The 26,373-nt window shown below is 47.5% G+C and overlaps 1 protein-coding gene across 19 annotated transcripts in view; it reads right to left on the bottom strand.

The window, feature by feature from the left end:
- The window catches only part of LOC120898011 (protein alan shepard), a 201,751-nt gene that overhangs the window by 55,496 nt on the left and 119,882 nt on the right, over positions 1–26,373 (bottom strand). For all 19 annotated transcript variants that reach the window (XM_040303295.1, XM_040303301.1, XM_040303296.1 and 16 more), the window contains one exon: positions 14,413–14,637. In XM_040303295.1, the coding sequence (XP_040159229.1) occupies positions 14,413–14,637 (225 nt within the window). The remainder of the gene's footprint in view (positions 1–14,412; positions 14,638–26,373) is intronic.

The following is a 26,373-nucleotide window of genomic DNA, read 5'->3' as shown; positions in this document are numbered from 1 at the left end:
ACAGTCAAAAACAACTCCCACATTGATTACGTTTCAATGAGGCAGCGATGGGGTAATTGAATTCCTGTTCCAGGAACCAGTGGCGCTACCCCCACCCGAACTCGTCCCGGGCTGGCTAAACTAAATTAAGGGAGAGTCAGCTGCCATCATCCCTTCAGGTCCCAGGATTGGTTGTACATGTCCCACACCGACCGGGTGTAGTTACGTACATTGGGTTTCAGGTTTTTTTTTCCTTCTTTTTACCTCCCATTTCATTCCTTTCCTTTCCGCCTACAGGTTCGCCTGCCCGCAAAGCAATCGAAAGGATTGATAAAGAGTTGCACAACGATCTCGGTGACATCGGGACGATGGTGCGCATATCAGAGCAGTGCCGCCTGGCATTCGGCCGCCCGTAGCAAGTCCGTAGCAGTCCCCTTTGGACCACGAGGTCCGACGACAAATATTTGCCAACCGAAACCGCGCAAAGTCAAAGCAAACGGGAAGGATGATGATGATGCCCCGTGTGACACACACACACGGTGCACAGTTGTACGAGAGGCAATCCCGAAAGCAACCAACAAAAAAAAAAGGCAACAGTGGAACGGCGAGCTTGTTGAGTACCTTCCGGCTTTCCGGACACAAGGTCCCAGAGCACGATGGTAGCACTGGAAGGTAAGTGGTAACATTGCAAACAGTAGAGAGAGTGAGAGATATCCTCCGATTGGAGTTTTTTGTTGTTGTCCGGACGACAGCAGGAAGGTTACACACACACACACACACACACGGTAAAGCCGTTTCAACCAAAGCGGCCACCATCTTCGTCCCGGGAGCCATGCTGTTTGTTTTCTCGTTACCTCCTCCTTCTCCAAACATTTTCGCGAGCTTTTCGATGTTCACACAATACCAAATCATCCCTCCTCTCAACCCCGCACACACTCGTTTCGGTCATTCGATACCGGGAGGGCAAATGGGAGGCGTAGACATTTGTGCACTTTTGGGGCAACATTTGGCGTAGAGTGCATTTTCGGTAAATCGAAATACACTTGCCTGTTCCTCTCCGCATGGTTTGCGTGGTGTGGGTACGATATGCCTGATGCTTCCATTTGCTATTATCGGTTCAGGAGCACGCACACACACACACACACACACACACAAACACACACAGCACCTGCTCCTGCTGTTACGCGCCAACCGTATTCGGAACCGTAAATCGAGAAACATTTCCGGCACTTACGATAATCGACACGGAAAGGGAACGGTTTCCGACATGAGAAATAAAAATGTATCTCCAGGAAAGTAGGAAAAAAAAAAACACTAATACACGGCGAGTCACAAAAAATGTTGACGTTATTACAACTCAAAAAAAAAAAAGGCGTTTAACAATTTGCTCGAAATACATTTACGAAGAATGAAGCGTTGAAGTAAACGTTGTAAACGTTACAAGAAAATGAATAACGACAGCAGCTGTACCACACCGCGCCTCATCTCGCACTACTTTTCCAATGACGTCATCTAACATCTAACAGATGTTTGCGAAAGCTTAGCAACAACGCGCCAATAAAAAAAATGCTTGTACACGGGGAACAGGAATTTGGAGGAGAATTCCAAGAAATTCCTCGCCGCTTGTACTGAGGGCAGTTTACCTGCCCGTTCCTTTTTGTCAAGCGGCGGCAGAGAGGGGTTTGTTGAAGGGACAATAAGGTAACTGAGATATTCAGGTTACCCCAGATAGAATGGTGAGCTTTTGCGGTTAACCGTCGCATGGGGTGGGATAGCTAAAACGGGAGATAAGGCGAGAATCACTTAAAAAACAATAAAATAAACCATACAATTCCACGCACACACAGAGACAGACACTGTGACGTTGAAGAAACATGATAGAAAAATGTAATTGCTTGTTGGATGGTGTGTGCAAGCGTAAACCGATCCACAAACACACACACAATGAAAAACTTGGCTTATTTCTCTCGCTCTCTCGCGCCTACTTTCGTGTAAGCGTTTGAGCGCTCTTAGTGGTATGGTCGCTGTGCACACACCAACACTAATAAAACCTCAACACACTCCCCATGGAAGCGGCAAGTGCAAGTGAAGGAAAACGAGTGGAAAAGTATTACCAACACAGGCTAAAACTGCTGACGGCGTCGATACGGTGAATGGTGTGCGGAGATGACGGATGGAGCGCGCAGGAGGCGTTTGGAAACCGTTCCATGACGTCGATGAAGTGTGACGGTTGTATTGTTTTTTAAAAGAGAGAAGCAGGCAAACACTCTTGTGACGTCAACTCGTTTTGAAAGCGGAATGGAGCGGACGAGCGAGGACCACCACGAAGGGCAGCCGTGCGCATGCCGTTTGCCGGAATTTCCATCATCATCCACCTTAACCAGCTCCTCCATCACCTTTTCAACGCTTTTCGTATTTACGTGCGCCTATGTGTTTGTGAGAGAGGTTATGGAGTGGTTTTATTCTTAGTTTAGTTTCTTTATAAACCGGAATATGAGCCCATTTCCTTATTTTAGAAAGAAAGATAGGGAGTATGTGGAACACGGCGAAAACTTCCTATATTAGTCAGAGCACATCGTACACCTTGGAAATGGAAATTAGCTGCGGTGCGGAGACGGAGACTTCCAGGCGTACCAATGAGAGCCAGAAACACACAGACACATTTAGCATTTAAATCACGTCGCGGGCTTGAAGAAAAATTGACTTTCGTCGCAGCAGCAGCAGCAGCAGCAGAAACTCGTCTTGCCACCCCTTGTCACAAGGATTACTGCCGATGGAAGGACCACGTGCAAATATGTTTTCAACATTCTTTCCGCACCTGCAGCACGGCGGCGGTGACACCGGCAGCAACCATCGGGACCGGGAGGGGGGTTTTACTCCCATCGGGAGCAGACACACACGCGGACACAAATTCCCAACCGTCCTCCCCCGGTGTCGGGAGATCCTTTGAAGGATGGTGTGCTGCGTCGGATCACCCGGAGGAGCCCAGCCTGAAAGCCTGGGGAAGTAAATTATTAAGTTTCTTCCACTGTGTGTTGTCTGATGCTGTGTCAGTTGGAAAAGACCTTGCTCGGCTTACAGCGGGAAATGTCGTGCTTTTGGCACGCTGTTTCCCTCCCCCCGGTGTGGGCTGACTGCTGCTGCTGCGGGGCTACGCCTAAGGTTTGGGCATATTTTTGGAGACACATCTGTCGTACGGTGTACCGGCGTGTGCGATAAGCCTCGGGCAATGAAGCAGCCTTGGGCCGTCCACGCTTTTGTCACGTCATATTTGTGGCGGAAAGAATGTGGCTTTGATCTTTGAGGCAGCGGCTGTTGTTGCCCAGTGACTGTAAGGAAACAGGTAGCCATACCTTGCCGTAAGATGATCTCCTTCCAACCATGAATGTGGTAACACATTCAACCCGATGGACGTGGCGCGGAACACGCTCGTTGGGGCAGAAGCCTGCTTGAAAATGACTAAAACATTATGCAATAAATATAAATCTCTTTCCAACTTTCACGCCCGAGCGCTACTATTATAAACGCGTCCGCTTAGACCATTACTTTGCAGACCTGGTCCAGCGCCGATTCAGTTTTCAAAATGCAAAGCTTCTCCCGCGGCTCGGATTAACCCCGTAAGAAAACCTCCGCGCGCCGTTGATTCGAAAAATATAACTCGTTCGACTGCCCCGGGATTCGTTACGGAATGTTTGCACTTTTTTTTTTTCACCGGAACCGGAAGCAACTCGGACCGTTCAATAAAATTCCCGATCCGGGCGGTACGGCCCCTTTGGGCCACAAACGCGCAAACGAACCACGAACCACCACATTCTGGTGCTGCCCTGTCCACGGCCCAAGCACGTACGGCGACCGAGAGAAGAAGAGAGATAGCGACGACGACGTCAAATGGGCGAAACGAAATCCCCCCCCCCTCCTCCATTGGTCCAGGGCAGGACATCATTTGCGTTGCAAAAAGCCGCAAGCTTTGCATAATTTTATGAGACCATGCGGTAACCCGTTACGCTTTTGCGGTATTGTGGAAAAATGTGTTTGACGACAATTTTCCCAAAAAAAAAAAACCCTTGCCTAAAAGGCTACCGAAGGATGGTGTTGGGCGAAGGATAGCAGAGTCGGAGTAGGAAGGTGGCCAAATATATTCATACACAAAATATATGTAATATGTGAGCAGACCTTCCGTGCTGAAGGACTTGTGCTGGCAAGGGAGCGATTTTTTCTTTCTGCTTGGGTAAGTGTGAGCAGCAAAATAAGATTTAAATTGGTAGAAGTCCCGTCATCGGTCACGTCATTCGTTCGTTCCGATACGAACGCTTATCGGCGGCACATTAGCATGAGTCAAACTGTAGATAAGTGCGGAGGTTTTTGTTGTTGTTGTTACGAATTACTTTACGAATGAAAATGGTTTGCTTGATTTGATGTACAGTTTTGCTGTAAAAAAATGTACCAAAAATGAAAAAAGAAATAGAACCCTCCCGAATACCTTGCCCGGTATTCCGAGCGCATGCAGCAAAACCGCAACGAACTACACGCACCATCAGTAGCAGCAGCCCCGAGAGCGCTTCCGATAAAGCGCCCCATAAAAATCAACTGAATGTGTGTGTGGCAGCAAATTTTACGGCGCTCAATCGTTTGGCACTTTTCGTTTGCTGCCGCCAGTACCATTCCGTTCCGGTGTAGCGGGCGGAGAGGGAGGCATTAGGGCTCAATTCAACAACATGTAAATTGTGAATCCCCTACGGAGGGCCATCCTTTTAGCCGTGAACCCGTGCAGGTGGTCTCCTGCGCGTTCACCGTCCTAACTGCTTTCAAATAGAGTGTTGTTTGGGTGATGCTGCTGCTTCTGCCGCCCTCGAGCTTTTGTGTCGGTGTCAGTGGTTGGTGAAGTAATAACAACTACACAAGCATACACACAACAGTACACATTTGTATTCTTATCCCTTTATTCCTTCTTCGCTTATCCCACCGACAACAAATGATTAAGCGAATTCAGGATCGGTGCGGTGTAGTTATTGTAATTCGTTTCCTTTTTTTGTGTGCGTTCCTTTGTGAAAGGGAAGATAGCACACGCACTAATGCAAATTTAACCGCAAATCAGCATTAAGCCCGCGTGGCGCACCAGGCGTCTCCATCGGTGTGTGGTAAGGAAAAATTCAAATTTTCCATACACATTACACCAATGCACGGACGCCGGTGGCAACGGTACACAAAACACAGAACACAAAGCAGAACGAATCGATTCGAAGGTGTCTCCAAATGTGACCAAGGTTAAGGAAGCCCAGCGCTACAAAAAGGTAGCCACAGCAGCAGCAGCATCATCGTCATCATCATTTGTTTTCCCGGTGAAAACATTATTCCGGCGGGGGCTTTTTGGACAGGCGAGCTCTAGGTAAAGGAAGCAGAAACACAAATCCAACGCCAAATAAAAAAGCTGTTAGCAAAAGGGCTGCATTCTTGCCCATCCTTCCGCCCAAGGGGACGATGTGTTTTGTTAGTTGTCTCGATAGGGAATACACACGTGTGTGGCGGCGGCACAGGCATGTGTGTACGTGTTCTTTCCTTTCCCTCGTTCCCAGGTAATATCGCCCACTGTGGTACCATGATAAACTAAGAAGGAAGCAGCAAAACGATACATCTGGTATCGTTTTTGGTGTTGTGCCTAAAGGGATGCGTGCGGTTTTGGACATTTGCATGCGCAAAAATCCTTTAAAAAGAGAAGGTTTCTCCGTATTTTCCTGCGCAAATGTTGGCAGGTTCATTTCCTTTCACTAAAGGAAAATATAAAACCAGTGGTAGAATGTTCTTTTTTGGAAAAGACACAGCTTTCCTCCTTTCGTTCCCTGTTGATTTAGGAGGTTAGTGATAGGCTTTCGGTCGGAACGTTTTTCCAGAATTCTTCTCTGTCAGAAAGCTGTCCCTGATGTGCAACATCTTTGGCCAAGTGACACATTTTGGACAGGGAAAGGATACCTTTTTGGGAATTTAAATATTTCGAAATTTGTTTTATTAATGATTTTATTTATATTCCATTTTTGCGAAACAGTGGGCGCAGCTCGTTCTTATTAAACGAACTCAGGAATTGCCAACGAGTTCTTCAACGAACTCAAATGAAAATAGGCACTAGACAGTCTAGCAATTGAATTTTGGCAACAGAACACGAGGCAAGCTGTAGGATTTCATTGGTAGCATTAAACAGATGACTGTTACATAAATGATACTGATCGCTTGGTCCGTTTGAGATTGATAAGCAAACATGTGAACGCTTAAATAGATGAATCTTTGAGCGGTGAATTATTTGCTTGCCCTAACAGTTATTGATATTGACAGCTGGAGTGAATTGCTCTCGAATGATCGTTTTGGTCCCGTTTGATTGCATACACACGGGCGCTGCTCACTTCCACGTTCAGTGTAAAAAAAAACTTTCTATCATTTTACAACATATCTTTAGAAGAAGAAGAAAAACAAGCGAGATGAGGCTAAAGAAAACAACCCAAACGTAGCAGCGGTGGCAAGAGTGGCACGCGGTACTGGATCCCGGACAGGAATGATGAATTAGCTATGGTGGAATCCTGTTCCTCGGACAGTACGGGATTAATCAAAATCCCTTTTCTTCAACCGTAAAACCTTCACCGAAGCTTATTTTACAGAAAAAAAACTTAAACACACATCCCCACATGTATACATCACACGTCCGCTGTGAAAAGCCACTTGTGTTTGGGATACAATTTTGCCAAAAGGAAAACAGAAACCGATCTTCTCCCTCTTGCCGTGAACGGACGCCGGGAGTTAGTTTTGATACTGCCTCTGTGTGGCGTTTTTTGTTGTTGTTGCTGTTATTGCCCTTATACCTTGCACACCGAAGAGTTTGCAGCAAGATCCCTTGGAATCTAAGAATGTTTCCATGCGGTTGATCCGGAAAGGGGGCAAAAACCACAGAAAGAAATCTTTCGCCGGTACAGGATACAGGGCGCAAGAAAAAGGAAACCCTACTAGAGCACATTAAAAAGAACCCGAACGATCTAAAGCAATATAATGTGGAGAAAAGGCAACACTCGCGCCACTGTCCCCCGCCGACTGAGCTGAAGGCACACGGAAGGAGAAAGTTTGTTTGCACCGGTATACTACATGGATATATTGATACTTAAAACCCCCGGCTAGATGCAGGGCGGTGTGAAGAACACGAGTTGAGTTGAGGACGAGATCTGACCATGGTTAAATGAAAATCTCTCCCACAGCTCTCGTCCTCCTCCTGCCTACAGTTGTCGATTGAGCCATGGGAAGAAAAGGCTGGGGAAAAAGCGGGCTGCACCATAGATAGGTTTCGGTTCTGTTGACCATCGTCTTTAGAAGGTTCGTTTCGTGAAAGAGAAACGAAATAGAACATAGAAAGCAAAAGCAGAGAGAAAGAACGATACTAAGCTTACTACTGTGAGTGTAAGCTTGGTTACAAGGCTTCAGAACGGTTGGTTGCGTTGCAGGAAGTGAACGGAGATCTTCTGGAAAAGAAAAACAGAATCCTTTGATAAGGGAAGCCGGCAACTGCAGCGATGTAGCAACGTGATCCATCTTTCGGTCATTTTTATTATGAAATCTGACAGCAGCGTCTGACCATATTTCTTTAGCCAACAGTTTGAGATAGACGCTTTTTTAAGATGTTGCACGATCACGAAAGGAATGCGGCGGATGTGTCAAGGTAACATTCTTGAAAATGTGTAGCATTATTCGGAAGTGAAGCTTGCAGGAAAAAATCCTTTTAAATGTACATGTTTTTTGATGAAAATATAGGTTAAACGTTTTGTGAGGTGGTGCTATTTCATTAATATTAGTATTATGAAGCTTTTTGGGCAATTTCGTGCAGTTTGAGTTTTTAAACAAGATCACATTTTGCTACTAAAGTTTTGGTCCTTCGTGCCGGATCAAGCAAAAGGAAGTCGCCGTACAATGCGGATAATCATCTTCTACAAAGCACTACTTATTTATTCCACAAAAACCACATAAACTTTAAAACAGAGACATCCAGATTGTCCGTCAAGACGTGTCCAAGGGAGGCGCATCTCCCAGTCTGATCTTTAACACCAGGAAATAGAATAATTGCGTGGCGGCCAAAGTTGAACCACTGAACGAATAAAAAAAAACCGAATAACTTTGCTTCTTCGTGCACTCGGCGAAAACTTTTCGTTTTCTCTCCGAAAACTTCCTGCCCCACACCTTCACCGTCAGTGGGCTCTCGTGTGCGAGATTGTAGTTCCCGTTTCCGAGCGGCAACAAAAATCAAAACCCTCATACACGGAGGAGTGTAGCCACCATCTGCTCCATTTTGCTGACCATTTCTGGCAGATACATCTTGTGACCACACCGGACCAGCGTTCCATTGGCCGGGAAGCGACGAGTTCGTCGTCACGTGAAGGGAAACGCGTACTGCCAGAAAGTTGTAAAGTTTCCTTTTTGCTCAAACCACACAGCCACACAGCCGCTGAACTAATCTTTGCTGCTTCTTTCGCCATTCGCCGATGCTGTAGAGGAACCCGTCTGCACTGGATAGAGCTTTCCAAGGAGGAGAGGAAACCTTTTAGAAAATCGTTATTCGTAGCCGTCTTGAATCACGGGAACCACGGAGCCAGTACAAAGTCGACCGGTGGCCTGCAGGCTGCAGACGATAAAGTGCTACCAGCTACCAAGCGCTACCGTGGTATCGTGTGTAATGGGCGGCTGCCAGCGAGCAAACACAGTGCCCAACTCACTCGCTCATGTGCCGGACGAACGAAACGTGCACCGGGTACGGAATGGGAAATTATAGGGCTGCACTTAGTTTTCATTAAAAGTTGAGCTGTGCACATGAGAATTGCATTTTCGCGTGTATTTGCGCACATTTAGCGAAGCGTTTGAGTGTGAAAGATGGAGAAATATTGCACGACGGTGGAGAAGCGGAAGTGCAAGAAAGCGGGGAGAAGGGGGTTTGTTAGAATCAATAAGTTTGAAAATGGCTTGACGTTCGGGTCCAAGCGAGTCCACGTACTGACTGGGGTGGCAGGAGAATAGTCTTATTAATGAACTAAGGGGCAATATAGAATGCTTAACAACGTCCGAAGAATGGTAAAACATTCACGAATCGATTCTTGATTAAACTTCAGCACCCGGGGAGGATTTTATGGAAATAGGTAGCAATGTTCGTGTTCCACTGCAGAAATCCCGATACGCTGTGCCTTCGACGGAATCGATCGGGAATGGGTCCTGTCCCGAATGACTGTAGTGCTCTATCCCACACCAAGGGCTATCCCAAGAAGCTGCCCTAATATATTAATGACAAGATGTTATCCTTTATTAAATCCAACCAACCTTACCCCATCATTACACGGAACCGTCGCCGTAAGGTCTTGAGCGTGATGACACAACCGACAAGGGCGGAACTGCAATGCCACCACCGTGCGGGAGCAGCAACAGCAGCAGCAGTACCGTAAATCCGCACACACGCTTAATCATAATCGTTCATCGTGGAACAACAGAAAAAAACACTACTACGGTCGGCCGCAGGAATCAATTATCAATGCCAGCGCGCAATGGAGGAGAAGTTGTCCGTAGTGGTAGCAGTAAAGCTTTCGCAAACGGATGATAACCACATCCGAAACGGTGGTCTGATCCGGGTGACATTAAACCACCAAACACTGGCCGCAACCTACTGGCCACACTAAATCCCACATACACATTGTGCCCCGGCAATGGGGCACATTTCCGATAATCCAGCAAGGTTCCAGGAAGTGAGCAACTTGGGACGGCTGCGGGTCGTTTCAGCGTATTATGCGAGAGGGCCTCCGGGGAGACACTGGGTGTTTGCCCGCGTTGAGTGGCTTATCCATTGATTGGTCATAAAGTTTTGGTCACATCCTAATCACATCCCACTGGATGTCTCCCCATGCACATGCCGCCAGTCTTACCCCGGGGCCCGTTAGATGAAGGCTAACGCTTAACCCCTCTCGCATCGGCCTACCACCGCAAGACGGTAGGAGAACCCGATGAATGGATTTCGGATATCACATTTGGTAATGTGTTTCACGGGTTGGTGCGTCTCCGGATATAGCACCGACAGTGACCGGTACACCAACACCATCACCACTTTTTGGAGCGTTCGCATCGAAGCATCAAAGTAAGGTGCCGAAAAGCGGATTAATGCCCTGGCGAATACGATGGAGCAGCAAGAGCCCAGCGCTTACATCGGTTCGGTGTCTTGAATGTTCCTTCCCTCTGAAAAGGTGTTTTCTGCATGTCCGACTGACAACACTTGAAGCATTAAGGAAGGTGGAGCCGAAAGTGTCCTCGTAAGAGCTCCCACACAAACTCACAAGCACACACACACACACACGTAGTGGACAAGTGTGGCGGTATTTATTTAGGACTTCACTTCGATCGCTTCTCACGTAAATGGTGCTCGCTCGCTATAGGCAGCGTACACCATTAGCGTACGTAGGAGTATTAGCAGGACTCCCGACGTGACAGGTAGAGTTCGGGCCGTCTGCCCACACACGGCGGTGGAAGTATTCGAAGAATTTTCGCACCGTTAAGGGGTGTCCCTTTTCGACTGATAATGCTTGTTTGCAATTTGTTCGATGAGAAGTAAGTGTGCGATCACGTTCCGATTTTATGAGAAACCGTTGAATGGCCGGTCCGAACAAGGGATGGGAAGCGTATTCCATGCTGACGCAGATACGATTACAAAGGGGCGCTGCGATGGAGTGTGGAACAAAACCAAAAAATTGTTGAACCGACAATTGCCCATTACTCAAGCAATTGTGTCGAACGGTTGTGAGACGACAAAAGTTTCCCGCTTTGAACCATTGGAGGAAAGAAATCTTTTTCTTCTTGCTGTCCAGTAGAGAGAAAAGATTAGCGTCTCGTCTTACAGTAACGAGAGAGAGTGTGTGTGTGTGTTTAATAACATTTCTTTGTCCAACTCAAAGACACATTATACGAGTTGACGATTGCGCGAATAGTTGTACTTTTTTTGTGCAATGACCATTTCCTGGAATCTGAAAGACTGACAGAGTAGAGTGCGAAAGCAGAAAACCTAACCCAACTCAAGGTGTCACATACCCAGCAGGAATTCCTTTCGGTGCAATTTCAAACGAGAAGAGAGAAGGAAAAAACATGTTTTTCTTGATTTCTACGCCTTTGAAAGCTTCCTTGCGGCAAAAAAAAAAACCCGTAAAACTTCATCTCACAGAAGAAAAAAACACGGCAAAACTGAAAGGTAATCCAAAGGGATGTGTGAGGGACGCGGTGAAAGGATGCAAACTTTAATCGAGTGTCGTCTTCACTTCCGAACTAATCAGTCTTTTCGTAAGGCTGAAACTTGTGAGTGTGTGTGTGTTTTTTCCCGTTTTGTGCGCTGTTCTGCACTTCTTCAAAGTGGTCGAACGAAAGTTTTTCATTGCACGTTGCTGAGGCCTCGTGTTCCCGGGACACATCACATTTAGCCATCCTTCGTCCCATACACAGCGCTGACAATTTCTTTGAACGGAGCGCAACTTCGTTAAATAGTTTTGCGTCCATTTCCGTTCACTCGGCGAAGCGTTTGAATTGAATAAATGAAGCTGAACACACAATCACGGGAGACATTTTATCGCAGCACCGATCGATTGGAGCTGGAGTTAGTTAATTTAAGGTGAGCGCGAGGAAAATACAGTTCACCAATACCGTCCCGATTCCGATGCCGGACGAAAAGGCCTGCTTTGCGAGAAAGAGCAGCATTTTTCTCGCTTTTCCAAACGATGGTGCAAACTAACGCACCAACACTAAATGTGCTATTCCAAATGTGCGTTCGCTTCTGTCTCAAGATGGGTTTTTGCAACGCATCTCGAAATCTCTTTACCGGTTACACTTTCGTCGATTATCCTGCGAAAAACTGCTAGGACTAGGATATGCTAGACCGGTCGCTGTTGCGCCTTCGTATGGTTAGTATTCGCAAACTCAATTTCTTCTCTTGTGGGGGAAGAAAAAGTTTTGCACTCGTCACGCTTTCGCTTTTCATCAAATTTCTACAACCCAACACGACGCTGGTAGCAAATCTAATAAAAAACAGCAACACACACACAGACCATGCTTGGCATTCATTTGATTTCGTTCGGTACGATTCGTTTGCCGCTGTTTTTGGGGAGCTTTTGGACCATCGTCATCATCCCGCACGAACATCCTGTGTGCCTTTTCCGGCCGGTTTGCCCAATTTTGGGAAGCTTCCTGCGCTTGCCCAGTGCGCACCTTCTGTGGTAGAAAGTAAGATGGTGAAGTTGTTCAACAAGCTTAAACCCACCCATAACACAAGATGTCCAAATCGAAACCATCCATCCGTTCCGTTGCTGGGCCGTGGACGGGAAAGAAGGTCTAAAGCCTGTGTAACACGTTGGTGGAAGTTCAACCCCTCCATGTCCGGGGAAACTAATGCGACTTGCCGACTTTTAGGAGACCCGTATTGAGTGTGTCAGATCGAGTTATCGACTGTTAGGGAGGAAGCGCGTTCTGTTTGTGGCCTTTTTTTGGGGCGAGTGAGGGCGAAAGATGCCTACACGAAACTCCCAAAACCGGGCAAGATAAAAACAAAAGTGACGAAAAAGCACGTTGCACTGTCAACCTTCTCATACACGCCGCCAGGACGCGCAGAACATCCGCCAATGGAGCGGGGGGCGAGAAGAAAATTGAATTCCCCTTTCGTATTCGCCCAAAATGGGATAGATAAAAGGCTCACCCTCAGAAGATATCGCGTACATACGGCCCCGACCGAAAGACCGGGCCAAACGGCACTGCACGGGACAACCCTGGTAGGCTCTGTCGCCCAAGAAGTGTGTGTCTCTGACACGACCTACTCCGACCTACTTTGAATGTTTTCATCCTATTTTACAGCGCATAACTTTCGCCATCTCGGCACCTCAACCAGCCAGCCAGCCGGCGTGATCGCTGTGACATGCATGATAAAGAGCCGTCGTCGGCTGCCGTTTCTGAATGCCCGCCGCACACACAATAAGCTCACCCCGACCGATGCCGGGTACTAAATGTAAACTAGATTGCACAGCGCTTTCCCATTCGCGCCGCCTTTCGGGCTGATGAGTCCGGTGTGTTGTTCTGCCATCATCATATCGTACACCTCGTCAGGCAAACCGACACGTGTCATGTTTGCCCCGGGTTAAGGGATGCGGGAGTGGAGAGTGTCGCTGACGTTTCAAGGCCGGCTCGCCTGCAAGAGGACGACCGAGACGACGACGCGATGGTAATGGAGTTAAACTAATGCAATGGAAGAGTGAAACTAAATTTTCGCGCCCTCTTGCCACGTCTGGAAAGGAAGATGCACGTGTGGGGCGGGGGACATCGAGACACGTCGTTGATGGATTTTGCCGAGAAGCAAAACGGGACACTAAAACAAAGCATTGTAACGCCAACAGTGTGACAGCGCTAGTTGTAGGACACTTTTTGAAAGAGGAGCAACTCTGGGAATCGGACCGGACGTTCGGAGTAAAAAAAAGGAAAGCATCGCTCGGGTTGAGCGGCACGAGAATTTAATTTACTTTTCTGTACATTATCATGCGCGCGCGTTTCCCAACGATCCGTGTAACCGTTTTCCGAATGGAGCAGAGTAATGATTCCGGTATCATTCAAATTCCACACGTAACAGCACCGTGAGGTGATTACAATTACCGGGCCACGAAAGACCCTGAGAAAACCGAGTACGTGTGTGGTAGTATGTAGCAGGATTAAAGTCATCAATTTATAGTGAGGCTTTGCTCGATATTCCACGCCCAGCAGCCCATAGAAGCAATATGCCCATCCTGTCGTGACCCCGTGCTGGTACAAAAATTACTTTTTCCCAAGCACCGGTGGCACTCGGGGATATCCCTGGCAGGGTCTAATCCCTAACCGCGCAAGGGCTTTTTTCCGCCGCTGCCATACGATTACGGGATGTAATACAAATTCCGGCACTAGTTTCTCGGGATGTAATCCCAAACCATTTTTTGCGAGCAATTTACGAAACCAAAACAACCAAACTGTAACTGCAAACACACCCAGGTAAGCTAAAACCCTCCAACAAACAAGCGTGCGCACGCTCAACGGTTGGAGTCTGTGTGTGTAGCATGAAGAATCTAATTCCCCAATACAACTTCCTCGGGGTGCACTCTCGGTTACGAGTCAACAGGAATGCTCTAGCTGTAAATAACGGAACCCAACAGGACGAAACGATTCCCTGAGCGTGTTTGCACCGACCCGCAACCCCCCGCGGTGTACTATATCCCAATCCCTACAGTGACCGTGTATTACACACCGCGCGCACAGATAAGCATACGCCCTGGATGGTGGTGCCCATTGATCAACTCTGGCGCGCGGGCAACACCACCACTGCAGGGTTTTTTTCCCCTCTGTTTGTTCCTGCTTTTTTTCGACTCCATTTGCAAAACTTACCTGGGTTGTCGTGTGTGGTGTATATGCATAGGTCTGCGGTGCAGTGTATCGGTAGGTTGGTTGTGTCGGGGCGTAACCCTGCGTCCAGGCAGTGCCTCTGTACGGTGCACCGGGAATGCCGCTGGCCGGACTAGTCATAGCGGGTCGCTGGGCACCCTTTAGCGTGGCCGGTGCAGGCGGTGGTGCTCCAGGGTAGGCGCTACGAGGCGCGGCTGTAGTACTTCCCTACAGGACAACAAAAAGAGGAAAACAATCGGATTAAAAACGGTGTTCGATACGGGGGGATAAAATGACAGAGTGTGAGATCGAATAACTTCAGAATTTTTGCGAAAAAGTTTGAATCACATTAAAGATTTATATAAATTTGAGAATAATTTAGATATCGAATCCCTAATCCTCAACAGCTAACACGCTTTGGATGTCAACTGACAACGCTCCACTTAGAATACATCGAAGTCTACACCAGGTGGAATCTCCAAAATATTACCTCACTCTCTGTACGGACAAACAATGGAATTGAAAGATTGTTTGCTCGTGTTCAAACTCGTGTCTCCTAAACTTCCTGTCCCCACTTCCTTTTCGAATCCTTTTTTATGAGCTTACTCCACTACTTCTCTCACCCCCCCCCCCCCTCCCCCCTGGACGTTGGATGAACTCACGGATGACTTTCTTTTGGACATCGGAGACATCACGCCCCCTCCTAAACTAGTCTCGTTGACGCATTTACGACCACTTAGTGAAACTTTGCCAAACTAGCTCGTGGAGCTCAAACACACACATACACAAAGACGGAAGCATTTTTATGATCTCCTCACTGATCCGGCTGTGCGAGTATGAAATGCGGGCAGCAGTGCCTGAAGCTTGCATAGGAAATCCATGCTCTGTTTTGGGTCGCAAATGGGGAGCGACCAACCATCATTCGACGACTCCTTCTACCCGTAGGGCCAGGCAGAGCTTTGCGGGAAAGATAAGCGACCGGATGGGCATGTCGCAAACCGTGCACACACGGATACACACACACCGCGCCAGGACCAACATCCTTGGGTATCGTGCTACAGCAGCAAAGGAATGGTAAGTACCTTTCCACGGGCATTGCAGTTACCCGGGTGGTTTCGCAGCGGACCAAAATTCCAAAAACCCATTGCCTGCCAAGCGAGGATAGGAAATTTATTGCTGCCCGCTTCGTTTTCGTGCACCAAAGCCACGTACGTACGTGTGTGTGTGCGCGCTGGCTCGAGGCAGCTGCAAACCGTTCTGTCGGAGGACCACGAACCTCCAGGGGTTGATAGTGACTCCACCGTCCTGGATTGTCTAATATGGCTGTGTGTGTGTGTGTGTGTGTGATGTCTGCCGGGTATTCCCGGTAACTCGGGTATCGTTCCGGGTGTCCTGAGTCAGCTAAATGAATAATGGTACCGCACATCCGCGGTACTGGACCAGGCAAACCGGTACTCCCGTTGTGACCGTACGCTAGCGGTGGAATCTTACGAGAAACAAAACGCTCGCCAACAAACGTCCTCCACCAGAAAACTTAAGCTAAAAAGTGTACACATCCACGTCTTTGCGTGTTTGTTCGATTGTGGTTGTGGCTCGCTAGGGGCTCCCGCGGGGGAAGAGGAGTGCTCTTATGTGGCTAACTTATGTGCTGGTGGACGACGACGAACACGACCGCATGCATCCATTATTGAACTTTTGCAACTTTGACTTTGCCGGAGGCGAGTGCTTCTTATCGTTGGTTTTTGTTGTTGCTCGTGTTGTTGTCACGGACAACTCGTCTGTTCGAACGGACACTGGCAGCACATCAAACAGTTGCAAGCTGTCATTTGGTGGGGGGGCAAAAAGGAAGAAGTTGCTCGACAAGCAAACGCATCTATGCAGATTTTCTCATTTCCTGTGCCAAATTGAAGTACGGCGACGTGTGTTACTCCACACGACCATGGTTGACCAAACATCACACAACATGTAAGTCATGGATGGAGTCACGACCACGAAAAACTGTGATCAGTGTGCAGCCAAATGTCAATAAAGGAGAGAGAGAGAGAGAGAGTGGTTTAAACAGCCAAACAGTGGCAAAATGGTTCCAGGGGATGTAGTTTGACTGTCACAACACTCGCCGATACCCGTAAGTGCCTTAGATACAATTTCTCAAGACAATCGGACAAGTTTTTGGATGCATATAAAACCCAAACACTCCTCCTTCTGAAAACCATTGTGTACAATTAACTTTGCGCACTGTGTGCGAACGAAGAATTCAAATAATCGTGCAGGAAAGAAAAGTTTCCGTTCCGCCACATAACCGACTTTTGCTGGCACGTAAACACTTCTTCTTCCACGGTTTGGCAAGTTTTGTAACAGCCGCATATAACAGTTCTATAACCTCGGCAGAGGCTCACACACACACAGCACTCGCAACGGGAGTAGTACGGTAGTAGTCGAAAAGTCGAAAAGTTGATCAAAAAAGCAAAAGTTGCGGTGACGGTAAAGTGCAAATGTATGGGAATGCAACTGGCAAGTTGGTAAGTGCATAAATTCGCCACACCGGGAAGTGGGGCAGGAACGCTTCTGGGTCGCTCGGTGTAAGTTACACACCCCATTAGCGCGCCATACACCAACGAAGGCCACAGCTGGTGGATTTTAATGCAGTGTCAGAGCAACATTGCACGTCCTGTGTGTGTGTTTGTGTGTTATGAGGTGTTTTTTATGCGCCCAAAAGTCCCGCGATAATACAAAAAGTAGCTTTTAAGGATGGTGAACTGCAAAAAATGCACCTAGTTGAGATGAAATACAAACTATTACAGGGTTTTCCATGAGTTCTCATTGTTGTGGGACACTTCCTGGACTCTTTTCTAGAGGAAGTGAACTTCATATGATGAAAATTGTACTACATGGCACCTTTTTTGAACAGACTCCTTGAAAATTCCTATTGGATTTGTCCAACAAGGGTGCTATAGAGTCCAATTCCCATTACATTAAGTTCACTTCAAGTAAGAAGGAGGCAACAAAGTGTCCCACAGCTATGAGAACTCCTGGAAAACCCTGTATTATTAAAAAAGTGCTAACACACAAAAGAAATACCACAAAAGTAAGTATATTTTTCTGATCTGATCTGAGAACTCTGATCATTAATTCCAGCTCATGTATTGACATAATTGTGATTTGCTACTACCATTTGTGGTGCTGGTAGAATTAAAGGTTCTAAGACTTCTCAATTCCAGTTCTAGATTTTATCCAACAAAGATTAAAAATGTAGCACCGACGAAAAAGTCTCCTTTGTACCTATTTTCTCACCACAAATAAAGGCGCTGCAAACGATCGACTTTTTCCGAAATGTTTCACCCCACAACAAAGCCTCAATCGAACCGGCCAACGCCGCTTCTCCCCTGCCAGCTTCAAAAACAACGGCAATAATTGGCAGGAGTTTTCACAGACCATTCGATCCGTTTTTCTCCCACACAGGCCGCAGAAAACGTACAGCGGAAAAAGGCACACAGCTGAAAATTACTTTGTTGTTGCCGGATCGTTTCCAGGCTTTAATCATTCGCATGCCGCGCTCAGTTTCAGTACTAGTACACAACACCCTACCCAAACACACACACACACACATACCGAAAACCATGGCCTAGGCCGTTGAACATTCTGCGTTATGGTGGTACAAAATGGTGCGATGGTGTGGTTTTAATTGAAGCATTCATGCCTTCATGCGCCGTAGAAAAGATGGAGCGGCACCCACCATGTTTTGTTGCCCGTTTGTTCGCCCTACCCCGCTAATGGTTCACGCGTTTGCCGCCATTGCATCGCCACAGCTCCATTCGTCGACAGGGAGAGGGCAGCCGCATTTCTTTCCATGCTTTTTTTGCGCTACTTTGCTCCAGCTTGTTTCACACCACCATTTGGCACACACACATACACACCAGAGGAGCCCATAGCCCCACGGGCTCGGAAGACGACGACCGGAGGGCACCGAGGTGAATTGGCAAAATCTGCCAACAACATTCTGCACAATTAATCAAGCAAGCACTTCACTTCATCGGCGATGGAATGTGCCGGCTGGCTGCCGGGGTCGGTCGCTCGGTACACACCGAACTCCATCGCACGTTTGAGAGGTGAAATGAAAGAGAAATTGTTTCCCCCGATGGGGGGGGGGGGGGAGGGGTCAGATTTAGTTCCTGGGTGTGATCGAAGGTTTCGTCCCCGGAAGGATCGAACGGAAATGCAGAGAGATAGAGCGAACGGGAAAAGCGCAAAGAAAAGCGCACTCATAACAAACCCCCCGGCAGCATCGCTAATAAAGTGTTTAGCCGAACAAAAGGAGCTTTACTGTTGGTTCGCTTCGATCGGGAGCGCTCACCACCCATCAATAGCGCTCCATTGGTTTCCCATTTTTTTTCCTGGTGGTGGTTGTGGTTGGGGTTGGGTGGGCAGCAAAGTAGCGCGCTCTCGGCTGAATCGCGCGCAAGCAAGAAACCGCTATTTCATTTCTCGTTTGCGGTAGTAACTGTGCTCCGTGATAGTAGCGCACTCTAGCGGCAAAACGGATAAAGCTACTAAGAGTTTGCCTGGAAAGGATGGAAGCAAGCAGCGTAAACCGGTGGAAATTAATGGAAAATGAAAAAGAAAAGACTACCCAGTAAGATGTAAGGAATTCAAGGGATTGTTAGGAAAAAGGGGTGGGAAGAGTGAAGAGTGTGTTCACAAAAAAAAACCTAAAAGTTCATTTGGCAACAATAAAAGCGAAAAATTGAACGTGATTTACTGTGCGCGATTGAAGTGGGTGTGGAATGCTTTTTTTTCTTTTCTTCTTTCCCCTTTTCCATTCGCTTTTCGAACGCAAGCGCGCCTTTATGGCTGGGGACCAAACCAAAAATCTTCCGTCGAGCCAACGCTGTGGGTGTTGAAGCTCCACTTCAATTTTCTAACGGCCAATATTGGATATCCCAAGTAGCACTCCGAGCTGCTGAGCAAAGAGAGGCGAAAAAGCGGTAAAATTAAGCCCGCGCAGAACTTTCTGCTGGCCGGAATTGGTTTCAATCATAATTCCCACCTCGCCGTTTGAACGAGTGTCTCAGGATAGCAAAAAGGACACTCCTGGCTTCATCAGCAAACACACACACACATACACCCATAGAAGAGAACATTGTGCCATCGGTAATATTAATTTCATTGAACGAATTTAATCCCAAGATTATTAACTCTCCATTCGTTCGCTGTGTCTGTGCTCCAAGCTCCTCCCTGCCGGTTGAGTTGAGCTCAAACAGAGCTACCAAAGAGAAGAAAGGGATAAATCCTGGGCCAGTTCTCGAAGGCATAGGACGTCATTAAGGAGCCTTGACAGTCTAAAAAGGACCACATGTCATTAGGTTACGGTCTCGATGGAGCATCATTGCCAGTTTGATTACGGTGATGCACTGCCGGAGCGAGTCCGGGTTGATTGGTTCGATTAAATTATAACATCCCTCCCTCAAGGGGGAGAGTGGTGCACAGGTACACATAGGATAAAATTTAAATTTATTCCACAGACATATCGTGAGGTACGTTTTGGGGTGGAGAAAGCAGTTCAATCGATCGAAAGAAGTTCTTTGAGGCTATGGTTAACGATCAAGACGCACTCGGTAACATAATTGCTATTCAGATTGCAAATTAGAAAGAAGTAAGAACGGAATGATTCAGTTAGGTTTGCTGGGGCACATGAAGCGTAAAACAGAACGATACATGAGTCATTCAGATTCAAAATGACTTAAAAATGCTATCTTCTCTTGTTTTTCTTATGAATATCAATAGTGTCATTTGCATTTTTAGCATTCTGTTCATGCTTCAAAACTCTAATTCTTCTGCAACAAATCCTCAATATCTTTGCATGATTTAAAGGTGTCGTTGGATGACAACTGTCAAATGTTTAAAATACAATATCTTTGACATATCTTTGACAGCTGTCAAAGGTTAATCTTTGATGTTTCAGCTTCAAAGTTTTTAAACAAATATAACAATCGCTAAGCTGTCCCTGATTTCGAAAAGCCAATTGTATTCGCTCTATTCTATTGCGATGTTATAATAAAGCCGTAAAAATCGTTGCGTAAGTAGCAGCTACCAATGAAAGGAAAAGTATAATCGTATCGGACACGACAGCAAACAACGCGTCTTTCAAGACACGGCTCGGTGCTCCACGTGCCGGCGCTTTTGATCAAAATTCGCATCATCGAACAACCATACACAAGTAGTGGGGGGAGTGGGGAAAATTGAATTCAACAATCGTAATAGGAATTAAAAAGTGAAAAAGCGTCACTTTAATCGGCATCGTCCCATTGCCATGCCACATCGAAACACAGGGAGGGTGCGGCAGAACGGGAAGGCTCTTTGCAAAGGCTGCCACGACACCGCCGGCTTCGCTCCGTGGGCAAATGTCTCCAGCGCGCGTTTGCCAGTGAACTGGAAAGGCAAAGATCAACACACAGCCGAACACAGGAGCGCGGTGGCGCGCTCGAGTGCTTGTGTTTCGCTGAAAGGCCAAGACACGGTAAGCCGGCAGAGTGAAGTGTTTTATTTTATTTTCCCCGTGGAGTGGAAGAACGGCGGGGGCCTTGGAGTGTGGTGGAAACTCAAAAGAAATCCTTAACAGCTTTATCCGGTAATCCGTCTCGGGGAGCGGTTGGCGCGGCTGCACAAATTCTAAGGAACACGGGAGTGTAGTCAAGGGAGTCCTTTTGCCTCCCGTCGTCAAGTGCAGCAGCAAGGGAGCATGGAATGGAGAAATGGATGGGGGCTACAGATTTAGGTTACATTTCTATTCCATTCCAGCGAACGCAGAAGCTGACGGGCGAGTCACGTTTTCTGCTTAATCTCTCTTTGGAAATTCCACTTTGACCATTTGACCGCCAACATCGGGATGCCGCGGGCACTTGGGAACAACTTATGCTTCCTTCTGCGTACACCTCCCCGTTCCGACCTTCCTGCCCACTCACTACCACATCCCCTAGTAGTTCAAATGCATCAGAGAGTCTTTCCACGAAGCTTTTCCCAGGTGCGCCACACACACAAACCGTGGGAGGGAACACCATCGTGCCAGCTGATTCAAAGTTCAAATTCCGTCCGTGCGCTCTATTCGCCCACGCGAGAAAATGATAAACCCACACCCAGCCAGACTCTGCGAACGCTTTTCCCCTGCTAGATTCCGTTCCGAACATTCCAGTGCAGACGCTGGTAAGCCAGCAGCAGCAGCAGCAGCAGCAGCAGCGCACCGGAAGATGCGTCACATTCTTGGCCGTTGCGAGAACCGTTCCAATTCCGGTCGTAGCACGGAGCAACGCGCGCGGCGCTGGATGCTGCCGCAGCACGATCAACTGGCGAAACTCCACGCCGAATGGAGTGTGCATGACGTAATTGATTGAGTTGCGGCGTGAATGGAGAATGAATGGGACCAGCAAGAGAATGTGCAGAATGAGTTAGAAAGAGGGAGAAGGAAGCGATCGAGATAAAGCGGGAATAAATATCGAGAATAAATTGGACGAGGCAACAAGGCGGCACACGGGGGAGTGGATCTTGCAATTAATTGAACCGCGGGTTTTGAAGACGGACGGCTGCATTGATAGAGGGGCAGGTTGTAGATGTTTGCAGTATTGGACTGGTACTGCGGATGAACTGCATTTCGCGATACGAATACAAAATAGATGCCATCCAAACCGCCCGATTGCGAGACGAGATGGAGTGCCTGCGAGATGTACAGGGGATTGCACGTTCTTCAGCGACGGACGGTCGGGGGAGATCGGGGAAATATGTTAATTGTAGGTTGATTATCGCAATCTTGACGCTCCGGCTACGAGCGAATTCATTGCAATGGAATGCATTTTTTGCATTCCTTTGTTCGACCGGACGAAAGAAGGATTGCGCAGACGATGGAGTTCGGTTCGGTTTGAGAGCTGGTTGGGTTTGGCGATGTCCAATGTCGGCATTTCGAACGAATCCCTTCTTAGCACGGATCTGTTGCAGACGAGCACAAAATGAGCGGTTTCAACATTTCTCTGCTGGTTTGATGGTTTGCTCTAATGGAATTAATTAAAACGCGTTTGTTTGGACGGCTTTGTCACAACAATAATACGCCCGAGTTTAATGTTTACACAATTCCAAAGGAGAAACGTAAGAAGGGTTTAGACAAATAGTTCTTTTTAAAGAGATATTTAAGAGGGAACCTCTCAATTTTCTAAAAGAACTGAACTAGAGCTAATGTTCATCTAGAATCGTTTGCTTGTTCGCATATTCCTTCACCAAATCAAGCTACAGTTCGCAGAAACATGTCCAAGCAGTTTGTAAGTTCAACTGGGAATCTTCCCAACATGTACACGAACAAACCTGATCGGTTCACATCTATTCTTCCCATCTCCAATGTACCATTGACATCAAGCTGAGCAAAACAACCAAACAAATGTAAGAAACGGGCCTATTTTTACACTACACTACGATATTCATTTAAATTGGTTCATATAATCAGTAAGAACGTTTTACAGCTTTATCGCTAAACTATACGTTTTTAATCGAACATAAATGCACTCAAAACGGCAGTGAGTCCCAAATTTTGCGCAAAAGCTCACTCGAAAGGGTTAAAATAATTAACACGACCCGATTGAAACCGTAACATCCATTTTTATGTAAATCCTCAAAACAGCGTGAGAATCGAACGTTGCAAATTGAAGCCGGGCGTGCGCTTAGCTACAAAATTTTCGCTTGTGCGCGTCCACTTCATTCCCAAAACGACCTCCCTCTCCCGCCTGCTTCGCCCACTGTGTCGTCTCATTATATTGAATGCTAATTTTCGCATCTCACGCTTGCGCCGGCTCCAGTCGGAAAAAGACGCACTCACTGCTTCCGCATTCTTCACCCCCTTAACCGTGTAGTGTCGTGTCAAGGTGGCCATTATGCAACTTCGCCCCCCCCCCCGCCCCTCCCAAGTCATCCCGTTGCTTCGTGCAAAGGCGCAAACAAACGAGGCGCACATCAACGTTTGACGGTCGCGCGCGATCATGACTGCGACTGCTCAGCAAACCACGTTCACGGGGAGGAGAGGAGATTGTTAGGTTGCGCTGATTGAAAGAGAATAAAATTACCGGGTATCAAGTGAAACGGATTTTCTCGGAAAATAGATACCCTGCTTCTTGTGTCTTTCTTTTTTCGCTTTTCTTCAGGTGCTTTCCTTTTTTTTTTGTTTGCTGCTGGAGCCGAACGAAATCTACCCACTCAGATCGCAAAACCCCGGAATAGGGGATGCGGAAGAAAGGAGGGGAACATATCAAGTACCTCCGAAAGAAAATGAACGGGGCAAAAAGACGATGTGATCTAACGAGGTGCAGAGAAAGAGTGATTTTGACCGTGCAGCAGCAGCAGCAGGAGCTGGGAGAAACGGAACGAAAATTGGGCAACGAGCTGCTTTCTAAGGTTGACGGGGGTTTGGTGGGAAGGATCCGAGACATCGTTGGATGATCTCATGAATTAACTTTAAACTACAGTGGATTGAACTATTTGAACCGAACCCGGCATGAGGCACCCAGGCGTGAGTGGGAAATTGGTGAACCGGCTCCATTATGATACACCGAACCGATGATGATGATGTCAGTGTCAGCTGGGCTGGGGAAGGAGAGTACACAGCCGAAGGGCTTGAGGGCACTCTCACCAGGCAGCAAATGGAACAGTAAGGGAGAGAGACGGCAACAGAGAGAGCGCTGAAGTGCACATCGTTTTTATCAAGAACATTATAATTAACTTTTATGACTTTCATTTGAAATAAATTTTTATTGAATGCTGCTATTGCGCTTCTGTTTTTGCTGCAGTCCAATTAGTGGAGCGAGTTACACGACACAAACACACACACACACCCAGCCCTGCTTTTTTATGATTGTGAGTGAGCCCAGTTAATGTGAAAATAAAAATTCAAACGGAAAGCGGAGAGAATAAAAATTAAATATCATTCGATCCGTATCTCTTTGCGTACACGTTTGAGTGTAAATTAATGTATTACTAATGGGCTTTTTTCTTTGCCGATGGCTGTTGCTAGTGTGGTGTTTGCTCTGTGTGGCTTTACTATTTACAAGAAGCAGCACACAGAAGAAGAAAGAAAAACCACACCACATTTGTGCCCATGTTTACGACGAACGGCTGCTGAACACACCATTTAGATAAGCATTTGCGGTGGCAATCGGGGCAATTTTGGACTGAGCTCGGTAGAAACACGGGGGGGGGGGGGGGGATAGAGAATAATTAATCCCCGCTACAAGTTGCTTACACCTTTGCGCGGCGGTTCCATAAGTCAAAGCACAAGTATCAGTGGCGTGGGCCAGGCACGATTTGTGACGACCGTGATACGACATTTTCCGTAGGAGGACCAACCATTTGCTGGCACCGTTTAACGCCCGCCCTTCTGTGCCGGAAACGGAATGAAATCGAGAGATAAGGGCGCTTTCCCCCCTCCCATTAACATGTCAAACCCTTGCGTAGTGGACACGCGCAAATGTCACACCGGGGGACGCCAAAAGGACCGGGGAAGGATGAAGAAAGTGTAATTTACCACCCGAAATTGATTGTATTCTACCATCTGAACGCCATTTTGCGCGTGCGGTTCCTTTCGGAGACGGAGCTACCCAATGTTATTACAAGCTCGGAACAAGCGCTTGTAACAATCAGCCCCTCGCGCTCTCTAAAGCGCCCGCCTTGCCCCAGCGTCACAGGCTGGCACAGGTTCACTTGGGAGTTAATTAAAAAGCCTGACACTTTACCCAGATAGCCGCCTTTTTGACGTCCGATGGGGGTTAAAAGGGATTATTGTAGCGCCAACTGGACGCGCAGCACAAAACCGTTTCGCTTCGAGAGATCATCCGATATCATCTTGTTGCCTATTTCGGACACTTCACAAGCCTCTAACCCCCGGACACACACACACACACACACACCGTGTGGGACGGTAATTTGAGGCTCTAACTCTCCCCCAAATGCGCTCTTCGCTCGTCACTCACAAATTGGGTGTTCGGTTTTCGCGGAACTCCGGTTGCTCGCTCTTTCCCACCCCTCAGGATTACACACCGACATCGGAATCCCGACTATCTTCACTCTGTGATCTACTCGGGCGTTTTCCACCGAGCGGAGGGAAATAAATAAATAAAACCTTTCCATACTGCCAGCACCGAAATTGACTCGCGAAATTACAGTTACACAGCGGGGTTGGGTTCCGAAAGCGGGTCAGCAGAAGGGGTACCGCTACCCGGAAGGGGGGAAGGGAAAACCCGGTGGCTGTTGTTGTTTGATTTCACGTTGGTCACACTCGAGCGACAGCCAAAGCACCTTCAATAACAACACCGCCCGGGAGATGATCCGAGGCAGCGCGCGGATGGGAACTCCTCGCTGGACATCAAATTTCGAACGAATTGGACCCCTGTCCGGTTATTGGTGAAATTGACAGCGAGTGCCCGGCACTGAAACAAAGCACAACAAAGCCACCCCACAAAGAACTCGCCATCATGAGGGGCAGAGTAGTTTCGCAATCCAGCTAGGAGTCTAATTATGATTAACCGGGTAGTTCTGTGCCTGTGCGCATCCGCCCAAAAGCCGCCCAATTTTTGTGTGACCGTTGTTATTGAGGGGGGGGGGGGCAAGATGTTGCGCTGTGAACCGCCTCAATATGGCTGTTGTTGTTTTAGGACCCCCTCTGCTACTGATGGGCGCCTGCGTGGGTCATCATTTGCAAACACAGTCTGGGAAATGGATGGGCTAATTAGCCCTTTTCGCGGACCGGAAAGGTCATCATGCTTGGGACTCTCGTCTCGGAACTGCCTGAGTGAATTCGCACCACTGACCCTGTGTGTGTATGTGTGTATGTGGGTTTAACAATGCCTTCACGATGAAGTTGATTTGAAGTTCTTTTTATTCAGGTACTACAGGAACCCTTACTGTTTATTGCACTATTTTAAAGAACAAAAACCTGGAGCG

This window comes from Anopheles arabiensis, chromosome 2 (genome assembly GCF_016920715.1).
Source record: "Anopheles arabiensis isolate DONGOLA chromosome 2, AaraD3, whole genome shotgun sequence".
NCBI lineage: Eukaryota > Metazoa > Arthropoda > Insecta > Diptera > Culicidae > Anopheles > Anopheles arabiensis.
This window is presented reverse-complemented; position numbering and strand designations above follow the sequence as displayed.